The sequence below is a fragment of the Emydura macquarii genome, unplaced genomic scaffold (assembly GCF_026122565.2).
Source record: "Emydura macquarii macquarii isolate MOO-44397 ecotype Brisbane River unplaced genomic scaffold, CSIRO-AGI_Emac_v2 contig_2924, whole genome shotgun sequence".
NCBI classification, from domain to species: Eukaryota; Metazoa; Chordata; order Testudines; family Chelidae; genus Emydura; species Emydura macquarii.
In genome coordinates, this window is record NW_027133061.1 from 5703981 (window position 1) to 5725425 (window position 21445).

The 21445-nt window shown below is 60.2% G+C and overlaps 1 protein-coding gene across 1 annotated transcript; it reads right to left on the reverse strand.

The window, feature by feature from the left end:
* Positions 1 to 205: 205 nt before the first annotated feature.
* On the reverse strand, positions 206 to 20308 carry NDUFS2 (NADH:ubiquinone oxidoreductase core subunit S2). The gene is made up of 14 exons (XM_067569464.1): positions 20182 to 20308; positions 18233 to 18339; positions 13989 to 14179; positions 10485 to 10605; positions 9786 to 9898; positions 8787 to 8861; positions 7751 to 7828; positions 6827 to 6912; positions 5786 to 5905; positions 5235 to 5364; positions 3703 to 3798; positions 2842 to 2925; positions 961 to 1018; positions 206 to 352 (listed from the first exon to the last, which is right to left on the reverse strand). Exons 1-14 carry the CDS (start codon positions 20265 to 20267, stop codon positions 315 to 317), a joined length of 1383 nt encoding a protein of 460 aa, XP_067425565.1. The 5' UTR covers positions 20268 to 20308; the 3' UTR covers positions 206 to 314.
* Positions 20309 to 21445: the final 1137 nt, after the last annotated feature.

The following is a 21445-nucleotide window of genomic DNA, read 5'->3' on the forward strand; positions in this document are numbered from 1 at the left end:
GCAGGACAGCCCACCGCAGCTCCCGACTGCACCAGCTCCTTGCTGGGAGCAGCCAGGGTGAGAGGAAGCTGCCCACGCCGAGCCAGCCAGTTCCTCTCCCCCGTCCCATCCCACGCTGAGCCAGGCGCCCAGCCTGCAGCTCCCGCTGCGGGAGAAGCGGGCGATTCCTCATGCACAGTTTCAGTTGAAGAAGCCAAACCGCAGCAGCTGGGGAGGGAGCTTTATTAGAGCAGCACCGTGCACAGAGAGACAGCACGGCGTCCCACGCGGCCGGGCGCAGCGCAGCACGGTGGTGCTGCCACATGCCCGGCAGCTCATCTGTCCACTTCCCCGAAGACAATGTCCTGCGTGCCTGCCGAGGAGAGGGGCCGTTAGACGGGGAGCAGACCCCTCCTGGCACCCAGCGTGGCGCAGCCTGTCACCCCAGCCCCAGGAGTGAGGCCCCTGCCCCTTCTCCCCACCCCAAGCCCCTTCTTGGGGCATCAGGATGGGGGCAGCTGGGGGTTTAGGGCCCATCACATGGTACCGCCAGCCTTGCTATGGGCCAGAGGAGCCCTCGCGGCCCCCCCCCGTCCAGCACCCAGGGAGCCAACTGCACCCCTGCAGCAGCTGACCCCCCCAAGTTCCCCTGCAGGGGGAGCCGGGGCACCCCACGCATCAGCAGGGCCCGTCCCCGCTCGCTGTGGAGTCGGGGGGCTGTGCCGGGCCCAGGGCACCCTAGATCTGGCACACTGGCCTCCAGGGAGGAAGCCACATTCCCCGCTCAGCCCTGGCGTCTCAAAGGCTTCCCCCAACCCACACGCCTGTCCTGGCCAGCACGGCCAGCTGCTGCCCCCTCTGCCCCACTGGGGATCACCGGCCCCTCTCCTCCCCCCACAGCCGGCTGTTCGCTGCCCGCATGACCTCCCCCCTCCCCCACGCCCATCTCCCTGGAGCCCCAGCAGGCTGTGCCCAATGTACCGATGATGGCCACCACATCCGCCAGCATGTGGCCCTGTGACATCCTATCCAGGCCGGCCTGCAGGGGGAGAGAGAGACAATGACTGATGAGTCGCCAAGCCCAGGCCAGCTGGCTCCGTTATCCCACCCGGCGCACGGAGCTGCACGCATGCTGCCAGCAGGACCCCTGCCCATGCAGCAGCCTCCCAGGGCAGTCTGGCTGCCAAGCGGAGTCTAGGGAAAGACCTGTGGGCTGGGCCAGCCCAGCTTCACGCAGCCGGCAAAAGCAGGAGCCTGGACTCACAGGGGCGGCAGCCAGGTCCGGAACAGCCTTTCTCCGGGGGAAGAGACACCCTGCACCAACCCGTGGGATGCAGCAGCCTGGCCTGGCCCTGGGAGCACCCTGCAGGGAACGATCCTGCGCTGGGTGGGGTGGGGTGGGGTGACCAGGGCTCTACGCCTGCCCCTGGCAGACCTGTCCAGAGCAGTCACTCACCAGCCCTGGGGCAGCCACCTCTGGGGGAAGCGGACGATGGCCAAGAAATGCAGAGCTACGCAGCCCAAGCCCCTCTGGTCAGGACAGGCACTGGCCAGGCTGCCACGAGGCCAGGACAGCCGGGCCAGGGGTGGAGGTGGGGTGCAGGGGCTCCCTTTTCTCTCTTACTTAGCCACACGGCTCTGCTCCTCCCAGAGTCATGAACTGGGGCCAGCACTGACTCATATGCAGCAGCACCCCCTATTGAGTCCCCCCTGGCTTAGAGGTCAGAGCACCCCTCCTGAGCCCCCGGGTCACTCTGGGAAGTCTCCCATCTAAGTACTGACCCATCCCCAGCCCACTTCGCTTGTGGAGCCACAAGCAGAGGGCAAAGCACTTGTGAAGGAAGGGGAGCGTGTTGTTTTTGTGTAGGTCCTACAAAAACAAGTTACTATTTGCCCTGGGCTAGAAGCTGCAGGGTAGCGCCACCCTCTAACCCAGCGCAGCAGGAACGCCAGGCTGCTGGGGCCCGTCCCTGAACGGAAGCGCTTTCTCTAGAGCAGAATTTGCGTGCCAAGCCTGTGGTCTGTAAGAATTCACCAGGCACGTGTATCCTGTGCTTCCTCACAGGGGGGCCTTGTGCAACAGAACTCACGCATGGGCTGGGACGTGTGCTATCGGCTCCTGCCCCGCCTCCACCCACTGCCTCCCTGGCTGCCAGCTATGGGCTGCTCCCCACACCAACCACAGGCTGGGACCCAGCGTTTCCTGCCCCTCAGCCAGCAAAGAGAAGATCCCTTCCAGCCCCAGGCCAGTGTGACAACCTGGCACACAACGTCCCTTGGTCCAGGACCCCTAGGATGCGGCCCATACCAGCCGCATCCCCAGAAGGGTGCAGCTGCCCTCCGTGGCAATGGGGCCCAGTGTCCATTTCCCCCCCTACTGCCAGGCTGCACCCGGCCACTGGCTCCACCAGCCGCAGGCAAGGTGGGAGCCGCTCAAGTGCGCGATGTGGCCTGGGGCTGACTGAGCGGCCGTCGCCTGCACTTCCCTCTTCTGAGCAGAGGCCCCAAGAACAGCCCAGGGCCCAAAATAAACCCTCCAGCTCAGTGCAGGGGAAGCGGTTCACGAGGCCGGCCGGAGTTTGGTTCGTGCTGGGAAAACCCCTGGCCCCCGAGAGCCGAGGCACTGCTCACAGCGGCTTCCCAGGCAACACGTGGAGCCGGAGGGGGCCGGCAGATCCCTAAAGGGAACCCCACTCCCTGGGCTGTCCCAGCGACGCCCCCCCGCATCCCACCCCCATGGTGCCCCTGAAACAAGCCCCCCACCACCGACTGTCCTAGTGGCACCTCTAAAGCAAACCCCCCCCGTCTTTCCAGATTGCCCCCGCAATCCCCATGGCTCCCGCTCTCCGGGGAATCTCTTACCAAGTGTGCGAAGCCAGGTGCCTTGATCTTGCAACGGTAGGGACGGCTGCTGCCGTCAGAGACCAGGTAGACGCCAAACTCGCCCTGCGGGACGGAGCAGGAGGGGACAGGGAGTTAGCGACACAGGCAGAGGGTGTGAAAGGGAAGCAGCTCCCTTAACCCCCCCCACCGCTCCCTCCACAGCCAGCGCTCGTCACAGGTGCCCAAGGCGGGGTGGCATTCGGTGCCCTCCTCCTTCCAGACAGACCTGCCCCTCTTCCCACAAGGCTTCCCCTGCACCTGCCCAGTCGGGTGAGGCAAAGCTGTCCAGCTGCAGCACACGAGGCAGCTGGCCGGAAGGATCCTGGGACACATCCCAACCCAGTGGCGCAGCATGTGGCAGAGCAGAGCCAGGGATCTAGGAGTGCGGGGGGGAGCGGCTTGGCATGGACCTATCAGCGAACGACCAGGACAGCCCCCATGGGGCAGGACCCCCATCTGCAGCCTACGCTCAGAGCTGCCCGGGACACATCGTTGGGAGGCTGCCCCTCCCTGGGACAGCTGGCATCGAGGGAACAACGGGCCAATCACTGGCCTATGATGACAGGCTCCTGCTGGCCTCTCATGCCAGCCCATTTCCACGGGCAGCACCAGTCGTGGTCAGCCAGGCTCCTGCTGCTCTAACCCCACCCCTGGCAGGCTAGATGTGGCCGCAGGGGCCCAGACATCACCCGTGGTTCGTGGTGGCACTGGAACACACCACTGCCCCATAGGGCATCAGCCCATTGAAAGGGGGCCAAGACTCCACTGGCCCCCATGAGGGAGGAGAGAGCTCCAGGAAGTGCCGCGGGCAAAGGGTTACACGCCCCATTGAGCAGACACCTTGGGGGCCTCGATGGCCGTGTACGTGGCTCCGGGCGGCACCTGGTAGCCCTCTGTGTACAGCTTGAAGTGATGGATCAGCGACTCCATGGAGGTCTGCACGGAAGGGAATTCAGAACATCACACACAGGCTCCCCGGCCCTTAGCCGCAGATACAGCAGTGCACGGCCCAAGCCGTTCCATGGGTCCTCGCCCCACGCCGCCCCCCACATATCACCCAGCAGGAAGGACAGGAGCCCCGGAGGACCTCTGCAGCTGGCTAACAGCACACAGCAGTGGCCAGGCACAGGACTGGAGCCAGGGCTCTGCCACTGACGCACTGCATGACGCTGGCCCAGTCACTTCGCTTCTCTGTGACTCTGCCGAGTCCCCAGCTGGGCACGGGGCACAGATGACGCTGTGCGTACCACTGCTCACCACCCAGCAGTTCTGGGCAGGAAACGACTAGGAATGCAGTTCCCAGCCCTGGGCGCTGGCCAGCACCATCCTCCTCCCTCTCCAGGTGCCAGGCTCTTTAGTGACGAGAAGAGGTCCGGGCCCCGTTTTGGATCCCATCCAGAAGCAAAGCCATTTCTTCCACCACAGGCGACAATTCCCCGGACCTGCCCCCGCCCCACAGGTGGCAGCTTCGTTACCAGGGGCTCCTGCTCCAGCCAGTCAAAGGCGGTTTTCATCTGGATTGTGCGTATTGCAGTAGGACGAGGGCAGCCCCATCGTTGCAGAGCAAGAGGCCCTGTCCCAAGAGCCCAGCCTGCACAGACCTGCCAGACGCAGGGCGGGGAAAGGAAGGGCTGTTCTCCCTGTTTTGCAGCTGGAGAAACTGAGGCACACAGAGGGACAGCGACAACCCAGGATCACACAGGGCAGAGCTGGGAGCTGAACCCAGATCTCCCGGCCCAATGCCATGCCGTGACCCCAAGCCCATCTTCCTTCTCAGCATCCTCAGCGACTCGCATCGTGGCAGCGCCTGGGAGCCCAGCCTGGCCCGTTGTGCCAGGCGCCCGCTAACCAAAGAGCCCTTTCATTTGCCGGCTCCCCCAGCCCCAGCAGGGTTCAGAGCACCGTAGCAAAGCAGGGTCACACCTCAGGAACATGGGGAAACCGGAACTACCTATGGCCAGCGGCTGCCCGTGGCTTGCGGCCATCCTCACCCGCCCAACCCAGGAAACCGTCACCCCTGCGAGGCTGCTGGCCCACTCCCCTGCCAAAGAAACTCCCCCGCGGCCTCTCAGACAAAGGCATGAGACGACAGCACCGCTATCCTCTAGCTGAGCTCCAGTCTTGTGCTCCATGCTAGGCCGCTCGTCCCCTCCCGGGAGCTCAGTGCTGCATCCACAGGACATGGGAGGGAAAGGCAGGGCCGAGGCAGCACCACAGCCGAGTCTAGAAGCCAGGCACCCCGACTGCCCACAGCCTTCTGCTCTGGCCCCGAGACCCGCCTCCCTCGAGGCTGGGACAGTCTGTTAGAGCCATTCATTCCCTTCCCAAGAGCCCCAGGAGCTGGGGGGGTAACGGGCCCCGCCTGCTTTTACCTTCATCTCAGCTCTCTTGGGAGGAGAGATTTTGGCGTCATCCACTTTGATCTCCCCCTCGGGCATCTTGTTTAGAGACTGCAGGATGATGCGGAGCGACTGGCGCATCTCCTCCACCCGGCACAGGTACCTGCCACGGAGGGGAGAGCAGGTTTAGCCTGGGCAACTCCAGCCTGCCGGGGGCCAAGCTGCAGGACTGACTGTCAGGCCCACAGCTTAGACCAGAGGAGACCTCACAGCACCCGGGGGAGGGGCCCTGCGCAGCTTCCACCCCCACCAGGAACCCTGGGCACCACAGGAGGAGGCTGCTCGGCTCGAGCCATGCACAGCCTGGCAGAGACACACCCAGTCCTGCTGGCCTCTCCGTGGAATGGACACTCAGGATCCCATCGGCCTGCACAGGGAGCTGCTGTCAAATCCTCAGCCCACACCTCCCGGAGAACTCCGCGTGGGACATGGCCTTCCCCAGGATCAGCTGCTCCCCCTCCCCCCTGGAGAACTCACCACAGGACACGGCCCTCCCCGGGGTCAGCCCCCCATGCAGAAGGCACCTGTCATAGCAGTCGCCCCGCGATCCAATTGGAACGTCAAACTCCACCTGGTCGTACACGTCGTAGGGCTGGGTTTTGCGGAGATCCCACTGGATTCCAGAGCCACGAAGCATCACCCCACTGGAAGGGCAGGGAGGAAAGGGTCAGCCAAGCAGTGGGGCCCAGGCCATGGCTCCACCCCACCCAGGATCCAGCCCCAGACATGGCTGAGGAAAGCATAACCCTTCCGGAGGGCCAATCGCAAATCCGCCACCTGTGGGAAGTTTCCAGCCTGGCCTAGGCAATTGGCACACAGCAGGGTCTCCAAGAACTTCCGACACTGGCTAAGCCGCATCCCGACCCCAATCGGCAGCTATTAGTCCATCACCGCTGGGGAAACCGAGGAACAGCAAGGGGTCAGAGACAGAACTCAGAATCCTGCTTTCCTGGCTCTCACCACTAGATGGCGCTGCCTCAGGGCAAACCACCAGCAAGTGAGGGCATCGACCCACAGCCAGAGAGCGGACCAGAGACTGGCGCTGGTGCTCCTTTGTCCCCAGACAGCTGCTCGGCTCCCTGCACCTCAGGGCAAGGGACTCCAACAGGCTGAGGCCAGGTCTCCTCCCCAGGGGACTCTCCACAACAGGTGGCAGCACCAAACTGGCCCCAGCAGCGCCCCACCTGGCAGGATCAGCAGAGATCCAGCCAAAACGGGCCCCTGACTCAGCTCCCCTTTCACCCCAGGGCCTGCACTGACACTTCTCGTACTGCACCTTCTCCACGGACAGTCTCCAGGGCCACCCCCGGGGCAACCCAAACCACAACAGCCCCGACGTCCCCAGACCAGGGGCATCTTCTCACACGCCCACGCTGGGCTCTCTTGCTGCGTCTGACACCATCAGCCACCCACTGACACCCCAGCAAGGCCGGCATGTAGGAGAGAAGAGACAGGTCATAAAAACTTCATCGCCCCGGGGTGCTCCCACCCCCATTCTGAGAAGGGGAGCAAGGTCCCCAAGTGTTGCCCGGCAGGCCTCCCAGCTCCCAAGGCAAGGACAGTACCTAAAACCGTAATTGAGAGCCTCTTCTGCGCTTATGACTCCAATGTCGACCGTGCGATTCTTCCAGATCCGATTGTTAGTGAGCATCTGTGAGCAGAGAATCGCCACCCCGGGCTCGTTACAAACACTCAGCGCTGGCTCCGTGCAGGCAGAGTAGCTCCAAGTACCAGAAGCATTTCACACACCCCCACTCCCCACATATACCCTCTGCACCACTGGAATGCAGCTAGCTCTGGGGTGGAACACAGCAGGTGATGACAGCCCCTGATCACTTCATATTCTGCCTCCCTCAATTCCCCCTGCTGGAGATAGGATTCTGCTTTTTCTGCTATTATGGGGATGTAACCAGAGGGGTTTGAACTTGCCTAAGGCAACAAAATCAACACCTTGATTAACGAAGAGTGCCCAGGTCCTCAGTGACAACGAATTACACATCAGATGGTCAAGCAGGGCAGCCCAGCAGCCAGGGTACAGGGCCTCCATACCCCACAGGGCCCACTACGCATTTCGCTCTGCTGTCAGCCTCACGCCCCAGACACGCACAGATTTGTTCACTCTCGTAAAAGTGCATTTCTTCGGGCAGCAGCCCCTCGCCCCTTACGCCCTTTGTGGCTGTATCAGCTGCTCGCTACAAGGAAACCCTGAGGGGTCTGGATCGACAGCAGCGCACCCGGGGCTGAATCAGCGGACACAGACCGGTGAGAGGCTGCAGGGGACGATCCCACGTTAGCCTGGTGCAGGGTGGGAGAGGGGATGGACTGAGCAAAACCCTCCTCGAGCTCCCATTATCAACCCCTGAGACGTGCCAGACTTGTGAGGCTGGAGGGGAGTGAGGAGGACACAGGGTTCCTGTGTTCCCAGGTCCCACCCAGGGGTTCCCTCCCCGGGGAATGGCAGGGGCTGACTGCAGAGAGCAATTCCGCACCTCTTCCAGCTCGTCAATCCGGATGGAGAAGTTCTTGGTGAATTCGTAAATATCATCCATCAGCCCCAGCGGCATGTCCTGGGGTGGGGGGGAGGAAGGAGGGGGTTAGAGTCTGAGCTCTTCCTGCAGCACGTGAGCGTGCACGTGCGGAGTGGCTGGGAAGCCGATGACACGCGCCCTTGGAGAACGTGGGGGGCGATCGCTCAGCACCCAAGGAGCAGGGGGCCCCTGGGATTGCTGCCAAGTCCGACAGGCGCTGGCAAGACCCCAGCCAGCTCTTCGCCTTCCCCCTCCTGCCCCGAGACCCGGAGTCCAAGGTCTATTCAGAAGCTACACTGGCCTTCACAAGACACATTTGTGTGGCGGGGCGAAGGACCCGACTCCCCCAGCTCAGGGTCACGGGAGTGGAAAACTCAACCACAAGAGGCAGGTTGTGCCATCGTACTACATGCCGAGCGCCACCAGCCAGCCGTGTTGGACGCACTCCACGGTGGGGGCGAGGGGATCCCCCTCTGGGGGCAGCAGGGGACGCAGCCCCTCCCTGAATCAGGCTCATGGCAGTGGCTGGGGCTGGCAAGACCTCCCCACCCCCTTGGAGGCCAGCGCTGCGGGTCTCTCTCCGCAGCGAGCGCTGGAGGGAGATGAAGGGCTGGGCAGAGACGGGGCCTCCCTCCAGGCCCAGGGCACCACTGTGGGAACTAAGTGCTGTTGCTGAAGGAAGGGGGAGGGGTTTGGGTGCCCGTGCCCAATCAGGCACAAGCTCTGTCTGCGGCTCCACCCCCTGAGCAGGGGCGGGGGGGGGGGGGATCAGATCCCCCTGTGAGCTGCAGGGGGCGCTGTGATCCACAGACAAGGGGTCCACAGACAAGGGGCCTGGGTTCATCCCCAGCCCGCAGGCTGGTCCCGTGCTGAGCGTGTGGGGTCAGAGAGAGGCGGACGCAGCTCTGGAGGGATCGGGGCCGTGCAGCACAAGAGGAGAGCCACAAGGACGCTGCGCGGCCACCACGCCGGCACTTCGCGCAGCTGCCGGCCGTACCTGGTGCACCCCACCTGGCCGGACGTAGGCCGCGTGCATCCGGGCCCCGGAGACCCGCTCGTAGAACTCAAACATCTGCAGGGGACAGAAAGAGCACTGCTCACCCACGGGCCCAGCACCCCACGCATGTGGGGCACCGAGCCCGAGCAAACCAGATGTGCAGGCCAGCCTTAAAATCCCCCCCACCCCGGGGTGATTCCCAGCCCTGCAGGATCCACCCCATGGAGCCACCCAGAGATCCTGTTCCCAGGGGGTCTGGGGAACTGAAGGGCTTCAAGCCAATGGCTCAGGGCTGGTCACGCACCCTGGAAGGACCCTTTCCAGGGCATATTTGGTGGACTAGGAAGCCCCAGCGAGTTCCCCAGAAAGGTAAAACAAGGCTGCGAGCTGAGCCATGGCCAGTGCGGCGAGCAGGGCTGTCGGCAGACTGCACTCCTGGGAGTCATTCCAGCGCCGGCAGGGGCACACAGTGGCTGCAGCACCCCGCATGTGGGAGGCAAAGAAAGGGCCCTTCCGAGGGTGTTCCCCAGGGAGCCAGGCAGGACAGCAGCCCAGGGAAGCACCGTGGCGGAGGAAGACAAAGCAGGATGCACGGGGCCTGTGTAATTTACCGCTGGCCTTCGGCACAGCGCTGCTTAGCCCTGGCCTGGGCGCCAGAATCTTCAGCAGTGGCTGAGCTTGAGGCTGATTCATGGGCAACGTCATCTGACTCTGGCCGCTGTCAGCACGCTCCCTGGGCCAAGGGGGAACTCCTTCCTGGGCCAATCACCCTGCTCCAGATCTGGGGACTGAGCTCCAGGGGTCCCTGGTGAAGCAGGCGCTGACCTCCCCAGCTGGGCCAGGAAAACCTCCACCCACCTTAGACAACACTGCCCCGTTGGCTGCGTTTGGGGGTGGGCACTGGCTGCAAAGGCACCTGCCATGGCCCATTCAGAGACTTGGCATCTGGCCGCCCTGCTCTTCTCCCCCAGGGGAGCGCGTTGCAACTTGGGGGTTTACCTTCTCTCTCTCCTCGAACATCCAGAAGAAGGGGGTCATGGCCCCGATGTCCAGGGCATGGGTGGTGAGAGCCATGATGTGATTCAGGAGCCGCGTGATCTCCCCAAAGAGAACTGGGCGGAGGGGAGAGACAGAGAGAGACATCCCCAGTCAGAGAGAGAGAGATGGGCAGGCAGAGCAGCGTGCGTCCAACAGCACATGGGGAAGGGGCAGGTGGGCAGCGTGCATCCCACACACACAGGAAGGTGCAGGCAGAGCAATGCATCTCTTCCCCCCCCCCCACACACACACAAGCAGGAAGCCGCCCTCTCCCTCTGCAGTGCCCTCTTCTGGCCTAATTCAGAATAGCACCAATGGGCTCTGACAAGCCAGGTCACCCAGTCAGGGGATTCTCTTCTGCCCAACCAGAGGGAGGCAGAACGCTGGGGAAATCCAGGGCAGTGTGGTGGGTGGGACCACCGGCTGCCGAAATAGCCTCACGTGTCTTGTTCCCTCAGTGCATTATGGGGGGGATGCACCAGAGAATAAGCCAAATGAGTGAAAGGGGCCCGGCAACTCCTATGCAGACGCAGCCCCAGGGAGGGCACAGCCAGCTACCTGAGCACACTGGCCTTGGAGACCACCTGCCCCTGTGCCAGCTACAAAGAGCACGGGGCTCCGGGCAGCGGACGCCCCGGTCGGAAGGAAAGGATCTCTCACCTCGGATCCACTGAGCCCTCAGGGGTGGAGAGATGTTTAGCAGCTTCTCCACGGCCAGGGAATAGGCCTGCTCATTGCACATCATGGACACGTAGTCGAGACGATCAAAATACGGCAAAGCCTGCGGCAGAAAAGAGCCTGCAAACGCCCGTCCAGCAGCGGCTCACGCTGTCCTTGGCCACATCGCCGCCTGCAGCCGCAGCCCAGTCAGCGGCATGGCACTGGGGAGCATGCCAGTCCTCACGGGACCAGTTACAAAGAAGAGATCCCTTCAACCACCCTTGAAATGGGAGAGACCACGCCCAGTGCCACTGCCCAGAGGGGGGAAGGAGCCCAGCAACCAACTAGAACTGCAGGGGGACATGGGTCATTCTTTCCTGCCTTGCAAAATATGCGGAGAACCACAAGCAGCCAGGGCCTCAATTTCACATCTTGCTGAAAAACAGCAGGGTGCCTTGGGCACCGTTTCAGCACCGACGGAGGGGAGCGCGCCCCCTGCAGAATCGCCACCACCAGGGTTAGCTGGGAGTCACCCATCCAAGTACCGACAAGGCCCAACCCTGCTCAGCCACGAGAGCGGGCACGAGCCAAGTAACGTAAGCGCAGGCCTGCCACCCCCGGAGCCTGAGAGCAGCCGTGCTGCATACAGGGAGGAGCCCAGCCTAAAGTCTAGATAGTCGGATATTTCTTACGGCCCATGTAACCCTGCTAAATTCCTTTGCTGATGAGATGAGAACCAGAGCCTGCGGTTTTGTACCGAGATCAGCATGAGGGATTCGAGTGCCCCAGCACCCGTCTCCCGCAGTGGCATGCTCGGCTTTAATTTCCAAAGCCAAGCAGCGCTGCAGCGAGAGACGCCTGCTCCTCGCAGGAGCCCACACATTGCCCAGTGCGAAGGAAGTTACAGGGCAGCAATGACTACAACTCCCAGAAGGCTTTGCTATCCAGTCCACAGCTTCTTCCTGTTCACATACAAGTCAATAGCCATAGCGGCCTGCTGGAGTTTGCGGGATGCAGGGGAAAGTTCCTGTCTGCCACTGGACCCTGAACTGCCTGCCAGGACCTTGTGAACAGCTTCCAAGGCTGGTCAGACGTGCTGCCAGGATCCACTGCTCTGCATCAGCGGGGCGCACAGCTCAGCAGCAGCATTCGGATTGCTGCCAGTCGCTGTGCCCGGCACTATGCTGCTCATGCCCGACCCTCTCCTGCGGGCCAGGCGGGCCGCTAAAGATAAAAGGGGGGGGAACTGGTGCTGCGGAAATCACACAGATTCAGTGCTAGGGACGCCGCCTGACCAGAGCTCTGTGGTGTAAAGCAGGAGGCGCTCTGCTGAAATCAATGCACCAGTGAGATCAGAATCCGACCCCTCCAGCCCCCAGCTGCTGTCTGAGCCACACTGCACACGCTCCCTGTGCTTCTAGAATAGCGGCATGCAGAGGAAGGGACCCCAAAGTTCTGCCCAGCTCAGCCTCTGGCCTCTCCCTGGAGGCCAGCCTGGCTTGTGCCCCTCCACCTGCTCTGACGGAGCAGAAGCCAGCTCGCCCCTGGGGCACAGGCAGCCCTCCTGCTCTCTGCACAGAACAGAGCCGGGCCTGCCTGGGGGGGGGATCTCCAAGCACTTTACCCCAGGACTGACAATCATTATCAGTAGAGGCAGGGAAACTGAGGCACAGAGGCATGTAGTGACCCACCCAAGGAGTTAGTGGAAGACCCAGGATCCTGACCCTCGTATCCTTCCTCTAGCCCCCGCAATGCCCCCAGCTAGTGTTTAAGGACCTGAAAGCGAAACAGAACAGGCTGGCACCAGGGAAGTACCAGCACCCAGCAAGGAGCACAGTTGAGAAGAGAGAAGTGAGACTTCCCATGTTATTTCAGGAACTCCCCATGGAGGTAGGAGCCCCTCCCCGCTCAGAGCCCGGCACAAACACTGGCTATCTCAACGGCACCCCCAGAGCAAGTCACCGGCTCCATTACACCTCTTGTGTCAGCCCCCAGCAGCCGCCCAGCCAGCTGCCTCCCTGCTCCAACAGAGGGGAGTGCTGCTTCCCAGTCCCCTGCTAATCACTCAGCACTCACCCTGTTCCTGCCCCTGGGCTAGGGCCAAACTGGCAGCACGCGGCCACCTACCGCGCCACGCTCACTGGGAATCACCCGCTTCCGAAGGCCAGCTGGACACTTACACTCCGGGCCTGTAAAGCCCGCTTCGGCCGCCAAGGGAGTGCATCGCTAAGCTGCCTCCGCCTTGGCTGCGTGCCTCAAACGCGTCCAGAGGGTCTCTGGCACCCTCAGCTCTGCCTGGCTCCCGCCCCACTTACTGGGCTGGATTACTTCAAGCCCTGCTTCGCCGGCTGCTAGAAAGGTTCCATCTGCTCCGGACAGTAAATCAAGAGGGCTCCGTTTACAAGGTCCTAATGCAAAGTCTGGCAGGCCACTCTATCTTCCCAGCTTCCAGCGCTCTTCGGAGGCTGCTGACGTCTCTTATGAAGCAAGAGACACACATGTGCGCACTTTCTGTCCTGGTTGTGTCACGCCTTGTTCTCTATTTCAAGGGGCAGACCCTCGGTGCTCCCTGCTGCTGCCCTTCCCTCTGCACAGCACCCATCACCTAAGGATCTCAAAGCATTTTACAAATGGGAATCAGATCCTGCGACCCCAGGTCAGACAGGGCAGTACCTCCCCTTACAGAGACGGAAACTGACTTGCCCCACGGTGAGTGAACTGGGATTAGAACCCAGGAATCCTCATGCCGATTGCCCACCCAAACCACTGGACAATGCTGTCTCGCTTTAAAGAGAGACATTCTGCTCTCTGCTGCTTCCCCCAGCCCCACGGCCAGGGCTCCTAGACAGGGTATACCCTGAGATATCCCCCAAATACAGATTTGTTGGGGACTAGGCTCCCAATGGGGCCACAGGCATCCACCCCTGCTGCTGAAAGGGACAAGTGGCCACAGGCCGCTCTGCAATATGGACAAGGCCCCCTCACCTGCCTACCAGGTGGGGGCAGGTCGGAAACCACTGGGGCAGCCACAGCAGCATCGCTGGCTGCAGGGCAGGGCTGTGGGACAGGAGAGCAGGGAGCCCCACAGCACTGATCTGCCCCTGCCTCGCTCTGGGGCAGAGAGAACTTGACTCTCCCGGGCAAGAGGTTACAGGCCTGACACAATCCTCCCTTTGGGACATCAGACATGTCCAGAATCGCCATCCTAGGTGTCACAGAGGATGGGGCAGGCCGGGAGCAAGCATGAGAAGCAGTTGAACCCCTGGGGCCCCATCACGTAGCCACTTTGGGGAACCCCCAGGGACTTCAGTGGGAGCCGGGTTTGCAGAGTGATGGCGGGATTGGGCCCTCGGGAGTCAAAAGCCCTCGGGGAACTGCAGGAGCACAATGGAGCTGCAGACAGATAGAGCCCACCGCACCGCTGCCCTGGGACCAGGGCGTCCAGGCAGGCAGATGTCTGCCCCGCTGGCTGGGGACTCTGGGATCGCAGCCCCTCGCGGTTACCTGGAGATAGGTCTTGTATTCGATGAGCTTCTCTGTGCCACGGTGCAGCAGGCCGATGTGGGGGTCGCACTTCTTCACAGACTCCCCGCTCAGCTCCATGACCAGCCGCAGGACCCCGTGGGCGGCTGGGTGCTGGGGCCCGAAGTTCAACGTCACGTTGGAGACTCTCTTCTCAGCCGGGGGGTCCTTGTCTGCTCAGGTGCGGGGAGAGCAAGAGAGGTCAGCACGCACCTCCGGACCGGGGGATCATGTTCTGGGGGGGGACCCACGACCCTCCTGTCCCAGCAGCACCACTGAGCGGGTGAAGGGCTGAGCAGGACGAGACCTCGGGGAAGGAAGAGAATTCAGGCCCCTTAGCTCATCCACTGGGGCCCGGCAGTGCATGCCTCACAGGGCCAGCCCCATTCCACCCCTCCCGGCCGGTGGGATTCCCACCACCTCCCTTGCAAAACTGAGGAGTGGAGCCCCAGGTCGAGGAACAGCCGTGTCCAGCACACCAGGCAGTGCAGCCTCCGGAGCGCTGGGCTTGGCTTTGGAAGCAGAACGCCCGACAGCCTGCCCCACGCCTGTGATATAAAAGACCCGCAAGGTCACTTAAGGCCCCCCTGCCCGTCTCAGATTATGCAGGGTTTTGTTCACTCTCCGGGCGCCCCGAGCGAGGGCTCCCCACCATCCGCTGTTCGCAGCATAGGGTAAAGAGCAGTGAGCTCTCCACGAGTCCAGAGGCCGAGAGCTTCCTGCTGCGGTGAGCAGGGAGAGCAGGAGCTAAGAGGGGCGAGGCTGGCTTCCCCAACAGAGCACAGCTGCCAGCACAGGAGCTCAGTGCTTGCCTTGGAGAGGTCGGGCAGGAGGCAGCCTCTTCTGGGCCAACCTGTCCCAAACTTGGTCCGTGCTCAGGAGAGGGATGGGAGGAAAATCTTGAAAGTCTCATGAGAAAACCGACCACGGTTCCCTCTACACGACTCCCCGTTCAGCAGCTCCGGAGCAGTCACAGCCTGGGCAGAGCTCTGCCCTGCCAAGTCAGAAGTGTCTTAAAGTGCCACACTCAGCACAGGTGCGCTTCCAATTACACGCTCAGCTCCACAGCCCGCCGGCTGCCCCTGGCCCAGGCTCCCGCTGAGTTTCAAATGGCCAGCACTTGGGGGCTCTCCTCTTCCACCCTGAGTCACTGCCCCTTTACAGAGAGTTTGAGGAGAGTCTTTTTAGCTGAAGTTTCTGTTGGACACCCGCAGACCCCCGGGCGCAACTCTGGGGACAACTGCAACAGTCAGAGCAATGGAGCCCAGTGAGGTGCGGATGGCGCTGCTGTAGCGTTCACACATCCTGGAACGTCACCTTACGCTCAGCGACCAGGTCGCCAGCACTGGGCTGTTCCACAGTGACTCACACAAGGAATCTCTTGTGTAGGCCTCCCATGACTGCAGGGCTAGCACTGCTCACCTGGACACACCGCACCCAAACCCCAATTATCCAACCCCCACAACCAAACACGTGTGAAGAGGAACAGACTGCTAGGAACAACTCCACGGCCACACAGCCCAGCCACCTCCTCCCCCAAGACAGCCCTCCAACAAGCACTCCTCCCAACAGCATCACACACAGGACGCGCACTCGCCCTTCTTCCTTCAGCCGCCAAGACGAGCCTTCAAGGGAGGGGAACATGCTCCATAATGCACTGTGCCTGGGGGGAGAAATCCCTTCCTGACCCCCGCAGCAGTCAGCTGTCCTGATCTGCGCTCAAATATTATGTCATAATTAGCCTGTCTGTTTTTCAACCCATTTGCCGCACACATCTCAGTGACTGGAGAGACAGCAAATGCATTCACAGGTCCGCCTGCAACCCTGACACTTTGCTTAAAAGAATATGCCAGCTAAAAAGCAGGCAGCACTTCCTGCAAAATACCTTTTCCTTGTAACTACCAGCAGCATGATTTACGGCAACGGGAAAGACTCAATGGGAAAAAGTCAGAATAGAAGCTCTCCCCCCTTCCTGCGTTTGGGGGTCTCCTTTACTTATGTCACACACACTACACTAGGAGCTAGATTTCCAGCGCAGCTGAGGGATGTTTCATAAACTAAGACCAGAAATGACTCTTCTGATCACCCAGCCTGACTGTATAATGCAAGCCAGAGAATTTTATTCAGTGATCCCTGCATTCAGCCCATATCTCAGGATGGAGCTACAGATCTTTTAGATAGACAACATAGTAGCAAGAGAGCCTGGAGCACAGGGTCTGGTTCAAGATTTGAGGCCTGTACCAGGGGCGGTGAACCAAAGTCAAGCCAGGTATTAAAGTAGATGCTTACAAGTTCACTGTCCAGTACATGAACTTGGCAAAGTTGCTGCTAGTGTACCAGGCACTAGATATTTACATCAATATAATCCAGCTAGTACAGACACATCCCAATCTAGTACAAGAGAAGATGGTTTGACAACATAACGAATAGGGACATTTTGTCCAAGGATCAGGAACCAGGGGAGGTAACAAACAGGTGTCATGACACACACAAGATGGTGTAGAAGTTGCGTATTCCAGCTGTTTGCCTCAGCCTAGCTCAGTGAGGGGGTACTCTGCCTTAACCCTTCGTCCAGCGTAAGGGGCAGCAGAAAGTCCCACCATGGACCGAGCGGAGTCCATTGTAACGAGCACATGTGTTCGGGTACCTATAGACATTGATCCAGGGAGCTAGTACCGTGCTCTGTTGACAATAAACCTGGCCAAGTGCCCTTGCCACCGAACCGAGCCTGTGGTAGTTCTTTATGAGTAACCTCGAGGGCTGCTGAATTAACATGCCGCACCATCTTCAAGGACAGAAGCACTGAGCAGTCTAAACAGTGTTACTGGGGTAACACCACTCCAGCCGTCAGCACTTCCCAAGGCTGGGTAGGACCACTGAGGTCTGCTGCACCAGCCAGCTGCACAGAGCTGGACAGCGTGAGGAAAGAACACACACATGCAAGCCAACTGACAACACCTTCAAAGACTTCTCATGACAGAGAATCCACCACATCCCTAGGTATGTTGTTCCAGCAGCTACCTGCCCTCACGGATAAAGATTTGTGCCTTATTTGTGGTCTAAATTAGCCTAGTTTCAGTTTCCAGCCACTAGATTAGATCATGGCTTTTTCTGCTAGACTAAAGAGCCATCTACTATCGGAAATCTCTTCCCCTGGGAGGTGCCTGGAGACTAATCAAGTCATGTCTTAAGCTTCATTGGATAAACTAATTAGACTGAGATTTTTTAGTCTCCCAGGCATGTTTCCCAGACCGCAACTCATTCCTGTAGCTCTCTGCTGATCCCTTTGTCAACAGTCTTTTTGAAGCATGGACATGAGAATTACGCACAGTTTCCCATAATAGATATTCCCCTGCTTGTACAGACAGCTAAGGATCACATAAACCCTCATCTACCACATCACCCTGGGAGCTCCTATTCCATTGGCTATCTACCAGGACATGCATGCACACACGTCCACCCCAACTAGAGTGAAGCAAAATTTTGTTAAAGTTTTCTGGGGGCAAAAAATGCAGATTTGGGTCGTCCGAAACATTCTGTGAATCTGTGATCCAAACCGATATTTTCCCCCCAGCAGGGCCAGCAAACCCAAAAATCAGCTATTCACACAGCTATACTCCTAAGTCCTATCCAGAGTCACTGCACTCCAGGATACTGCCCCCATCCTGTCAGCGTGACCTTCAGTCTTTGCTCTCAGCATCTTGTGTTTGGTGATGTTAAACTGTCAGTTCGAATTAGCCCATCCTACACTCTGTAACTGACCTGGCCCCATAATCACTTCATGCACAATGCAGTGTGTTTGAGTTTCCAATGAGCAAAGAGGTGTTTCAAATCCAAAATCCTGTTTCCATTTACATTAAAATAAAAGCCAGGGAATCATTTCTATAAAAAGGGAGACGCTAGTTAAAATTTTGTAAAAACCCAACTCAGACCTATTTCTTTACCCAGATTACCTTAAACTATCTTGGACAAGGTAAGGCCCCAATTCTGCAACATGCTCCATGAAGATGCAGGGCTCCACCTACACAAAGCTCGTTGCAGGATCGGGCCCAAGAAGGCGGCTCAGCTGCAAGTCCAGTGATGTCCGTGGAGGTGGGACTGCACACCCCAGTGGGGGGTTTGGCTCAAAACAGAAAACGTGAGAACCACCAACACAAGAGCATCCACGTGGTGATGGTGCATTTAATGGGGCAAATGCCTCACGCGGTCGCTCTGACAGAACTCACCGTTCCAGGGAGGAGGCACCCACTTCTCTGTCTCCTTGCTGGGGTACATGACCGCACCTGCATACTGCTGGGCCCACTCGACATCCGGCTGCCATTGCTTTGCGCCTCTGGACACAGAGATACAGAAGGGGTGTCAGCTCCGGTGAGTTCATTCAATCTGCCTGTCTCTCATCTCAGACTCTGGGGGCTTTTAAAGGGGTTGTTGCCAGGCAGATGGGAGAGGAAGGGAGACAAGGGGGATCGAAAGTGAGACTCTGTCTAGGATAGGTAAGCTTTGTCCTGGAGAAGGCAGCATTTTGACAGCCCTGGAGCCTATTTATCCATAGTCTGGGGAGCAACAGGACAAGCTTGTCTGAGGAGGAGGGGAGTTCTGGCTCAAATGCCCAGTTCAACTATCATCAGCCAGGACAACGGAGGAAAACTGCAAGCATGCCTCAATGCACAGTGTGCCCTCTCTGTCACAAGGGCACTGTGTACACCTGCCGCACAAGCCAGGGAGCCAGTGCCTTCTATGATGAGATGACTGGCTCTGTGAATGTGGGGAAAGGGATGGACGTGATACACCATGACTTTAGCAAAGCGTTTAATATGGTGTCCCACAGTATTCTTGCTAGCAAGTTAAAGAAGTATGGGTTGAATGAATGGACTATAAGGTGGATAGAAAGCTGGCTAGATCATCAGGTTCAGTGGGTAGTGATCAACGGCTCAGTGTCTAGTGGGCAGCTGGTAACAAGCGGAGTGACCCAAGGGTCGGTCCAGGGGCCAGTTTGGTTCAACATCATTAATGATCTGGAGGATGGGGTAGATTGCACCCTCAGCAAGTTTGCAGATGACACTAAGCTGGGGGTGGTGGTAGATACCCTGGAGGGTAGGGATAGGATACAGAGTGACCTACACAAATTGGAGGATTGGGCCAAAAGAAATCTGATGAGGTTCAACAAGGACAAATGCAGAGTCCTGTACTCAGGATGGAAGAATCCCATGCACAGCTACAGACTGGGAACCGACTGGCTAGGCAGCAGTTCTGCAGAAAAAGAGCTACGGGTTACAGTGGACAAGAAGCTGGACATGAGTCAGCAGTGTGCTCTTATTGCCAAGAAGGCTAATGGCATATTGGGCTGCATTAGTAGGAGCATTGCCAGCAGATCGAGGGAAGTGATTATTCCCCTCTATTCAGCATTGATGAGGCTGCATTTGGAGTACTGTGTCCAGTTTTGGGCTCCCCACTACAAAAAGGATGTGGACAAGTTGGAGAGAGTCCAGCGGAGGGCAATGAAAATGCTGAGGGGGCTGGAGCACAGGACTTATGAGGAGAGGCTGAGGGAACTGGGCTTGTTTAGTCTGCAGAAGAGAAGAATGAGGGGGGATTTGATAACAGCTTTTAACTACCTGAAGGGGGGTTCCAGGGAGGATGGAGCTAGGCTGTTCAGTGGTGGCAGATGACAGAACAAGGAGCAATGGTCTCAAGTCGCAGTGGGGCAGGTCTAGGTTGGACATTAGGGAAAGGTTTTCCCTGGGCGGGTGGTGAAGCAGTGGGATGGGTTATTACCCAGAGAGGTGCTGCAATCTCCATCCTCAGCGGTTTTTAAGGCCCCGACTGACCCAGGCCTGGCTGGGCTGATTGAGCTGAGGCTGGTCCTGCTCTGAGCAGGGGTGGGACTAGACACCCCCCGAGTCCCTGCCAGCCCGGCTCTGCTCGGACAGCCGCCCCCGTGCCCCACAGCAACCGGTGCCAGGAGCCAGGCAGGAGCGCGGGCTGCGCCGGGACCCCTGGTAAGGGACACATACGGTGTCCTGGGCGGGGGGGGGGGGGCAGCGCCCGGGGGGAGCAGGAGGCCGGGCCGGGATCGGCGGGGAGGGGGGCAGGGGGGACCCGGAGGGGGGGTCCCTCGGGGAGCAGGGGAGATCCCGGGGCCCCGGGGGCGGGCAGGTCCCGGGCTGGGTCTCACCTGCTCGGCGCTGCCCCCAGCCGGAGTCCCGGCAACCATGACCCTGAAGGTGCCCGCAGCCCCCTCAGAGCTCTGAGCGCCGCCATCTTCCCAGCAGCGCCGCGCGGCGGCGAGCCGCGAGCCCGGGGCGGAAGTACGCGCGCGCCCCCTGGAGCTTCAAGCCCATTGGAAGGGCTGGCGGGGGGCCGCCATGTTTAGTGAGGGCAAAGGCGGCGCCTTGGGAATAACTGTCTTCAGGGGCGCGGAGGGACGCCATGATTAGTATGGGCAACATCCGGGACCACGACTTGACTTCCTTGCCCATGATCGTGGGCTAGGTGCCACCATCTTTTCTATGGGTAATATCCGGGAAACTGCTCTGGCTTCACCGCCCATACAACCCCTGATGAGTGGAGGCACCATCTTTACTTTGGGCACAGGCAGCCTGGCTGATCTGTGTCTGTGCTGGGTGGAGGCCAGCAGGGAGCCATGATGGATGAGGGCAACCTTCCTGGGAGTGTTGGGGGGACCTGACCTGGCTACAGGCAGCCTATGGTCAGTGCAGCAGGGGAGCCTTTCCCGGTGCTGGCCCCCCATAGCAGGGCCTGGGCAGCCACAGGCTGGGCCCGGCCCCCAAGCGCAGCTCCCCCAGGACTGGGCACTCAACGGGAGGTGGATTTTGAGTCCCCACCTATTGCCCCCCAAAAGCCACCCACGCCACCTCCCCCAGAGCTCCCCACTCCCCCCCCTTCCACAGGCCTCCCCACTCCCACCCAGCCTCCCACAGGGGACCCCTCCTGCTCGGCCCGGCAGCCAACGCATTTTGCTCCCAGCCCTGCCCTGCCCAGCCACCTGCAGCCGGGAGTCAGAGGTCAGCTGGTGCCCGGCAGCCTGGGACATGGACATGCAAAGGCCCAGTGGCCCCAGCACGTGGCTGAGCAGAACCAAAGCACCATGGGGCTGGGCTGGGCTGGGAGTGGCCAGGCTTGGTGGCCAGCGGCCGCAGCAGAGCCAGGGCTGCTCGGTGCAGCGCTGAGCACACGGAGCGGGAGGAGCAGAACCGGGGGCTCCTGCCCGCTGGGATTCCCAGGGGTCCTTGTCAGCCAGTTCCTGCTGGCTCCAGCTGGCAGCACGGTGTAGAAACAGAGCAATGGGTCTCATTCCACTAATCCCTAGCTACTGCTTCTTGGGGCTGTCGCTCCAACAGAGACCAGGCGGAGGATCCTGACTTTCTTCTAAGAGAGGCAGCGCCTGTTCAGCTCATGGCTCAACCCCGCTTTGTCCT

Excerpts from the sequence above, each read along its gene's own strand:
- NDUFS2 (XM_067569464.1), bottom strand. The coding sequence starts at position 20,267 with ATGGCGGCGCTCAGAGCTCTGAGGGGGCTGCGGGCACCTTCAGGGTCA. Across the intron at positions 7,829-8,786 it reads GGCCAGGTGGGGTGCACCAG|GACATGCCGCTGGGGCTGAT; the intron begins GTACGGCCGGCA and ends CCCCCACCCCAG. Across the intron at positions 3,799-5,234 it reads CCAAGAGAGCTGAGATGAAG|ACCTCCATGGAGTCGCTGAT; the intron begins GTAAAAGCAGGC and ends CCTTCCGTGCAG.